We start from the raw sequence: 719 nt of genomic DNA on the forward strand, positions 1-719 counted from the left end.
TCTTTACAGGTCTTTAAAAATTCAGAAATTTACCAGGAACTAAGAGGGAACAAAAGAAAGTATTTTCCTACAGAAAATTATCATCTTATTGGTGACAAAGCTTACCCATTAATGGATTGGCTAATGAAACCTTATTTAGGGTAAAATCCTTTTTTTATAATAATTATTGAACACATGTAAATGGTATTTCTTTTTTTTAGAGATGATAGACATCTGACGAGACAACAAAGAGCTCACAATTTAGCACACAGTCAGACAAGAATACGGATAGAACATTGTTTTGGACTTTTAAAAGGCAGGTGGCTCATATTACAATATGTGAATGTAAGGACAATAGAAAAGGCTGTGAAAATAATTACTGCATGTTGTGTGTTGCATAACTTCTGCTACTTAAATGGAGACTCGTGGGATGAAGGATTAATTGATGAGGATGAGACAGATGGTGAATATGATGGTGGTGTGGAGCAGACTGGGATGAGAAAAAGAGATCAGATTTCTCAATTATTTAGATAACTTTTTGTGCTTTGTAATAATTTATATGAATAAACAGATTGAAATCAAGTACTTGTTAGACTTTGTTGTTGGATAATAGTTTATAAAAAGGGGGATGAGTTAAGTTTCAATAAAAGTGTAACATTGCTAATAAGATATAATTGGTGCTATATATCAAACTTACACCATTAAACAAATATTCATATATATGTATAAACAAAACAAAC

At 30.9% G+C, this 719-nt stretch overlaps 1 protein-coding gene across 1 annotated transcript in view; it reads left to right on the forward strand.

The window, feature by feature from the left end:
- The window catches only part of LOC108912074 (protein ALP1-like), a gene marked incomplete at its 5' end in the record, with an annotated part of 3,491 nt that extends 2,978 nt beyond the window's left edge, over positions 1-513 (forward strand). Inside the window, 2 exons of the mRNA XM_023456764.1 lie at positions 26-140; positions 201-513. Of these exons, the coding sequence (XP_023312532.1) occupies positions 26-140; positions 201-513 (428 nt within the window). The remainder of the gene's footprint in view (positions 1-25; positions 141-200) is intronic.
- Between the last annotated feature and the right edge of the window lie 206 nt (positions 514-719).

This window comes from Anoplophora glabripennis, unplaced genomic scaffold (genome assembly GCF_000390285.2).
Source record: "Anoplophora glabripennis isolate ALB-LARVAE unplaced genomic scaffold, Agla_2.0 scaffold2612, whole genome shotgun sequence".
Classification (NCBI taxonomy): Eukaryota; Metazoa; Arthropoda; class Insecta; order Coleoptera; family Cerambycidae; genus Anoplophora; species Anoplophora glabripennis.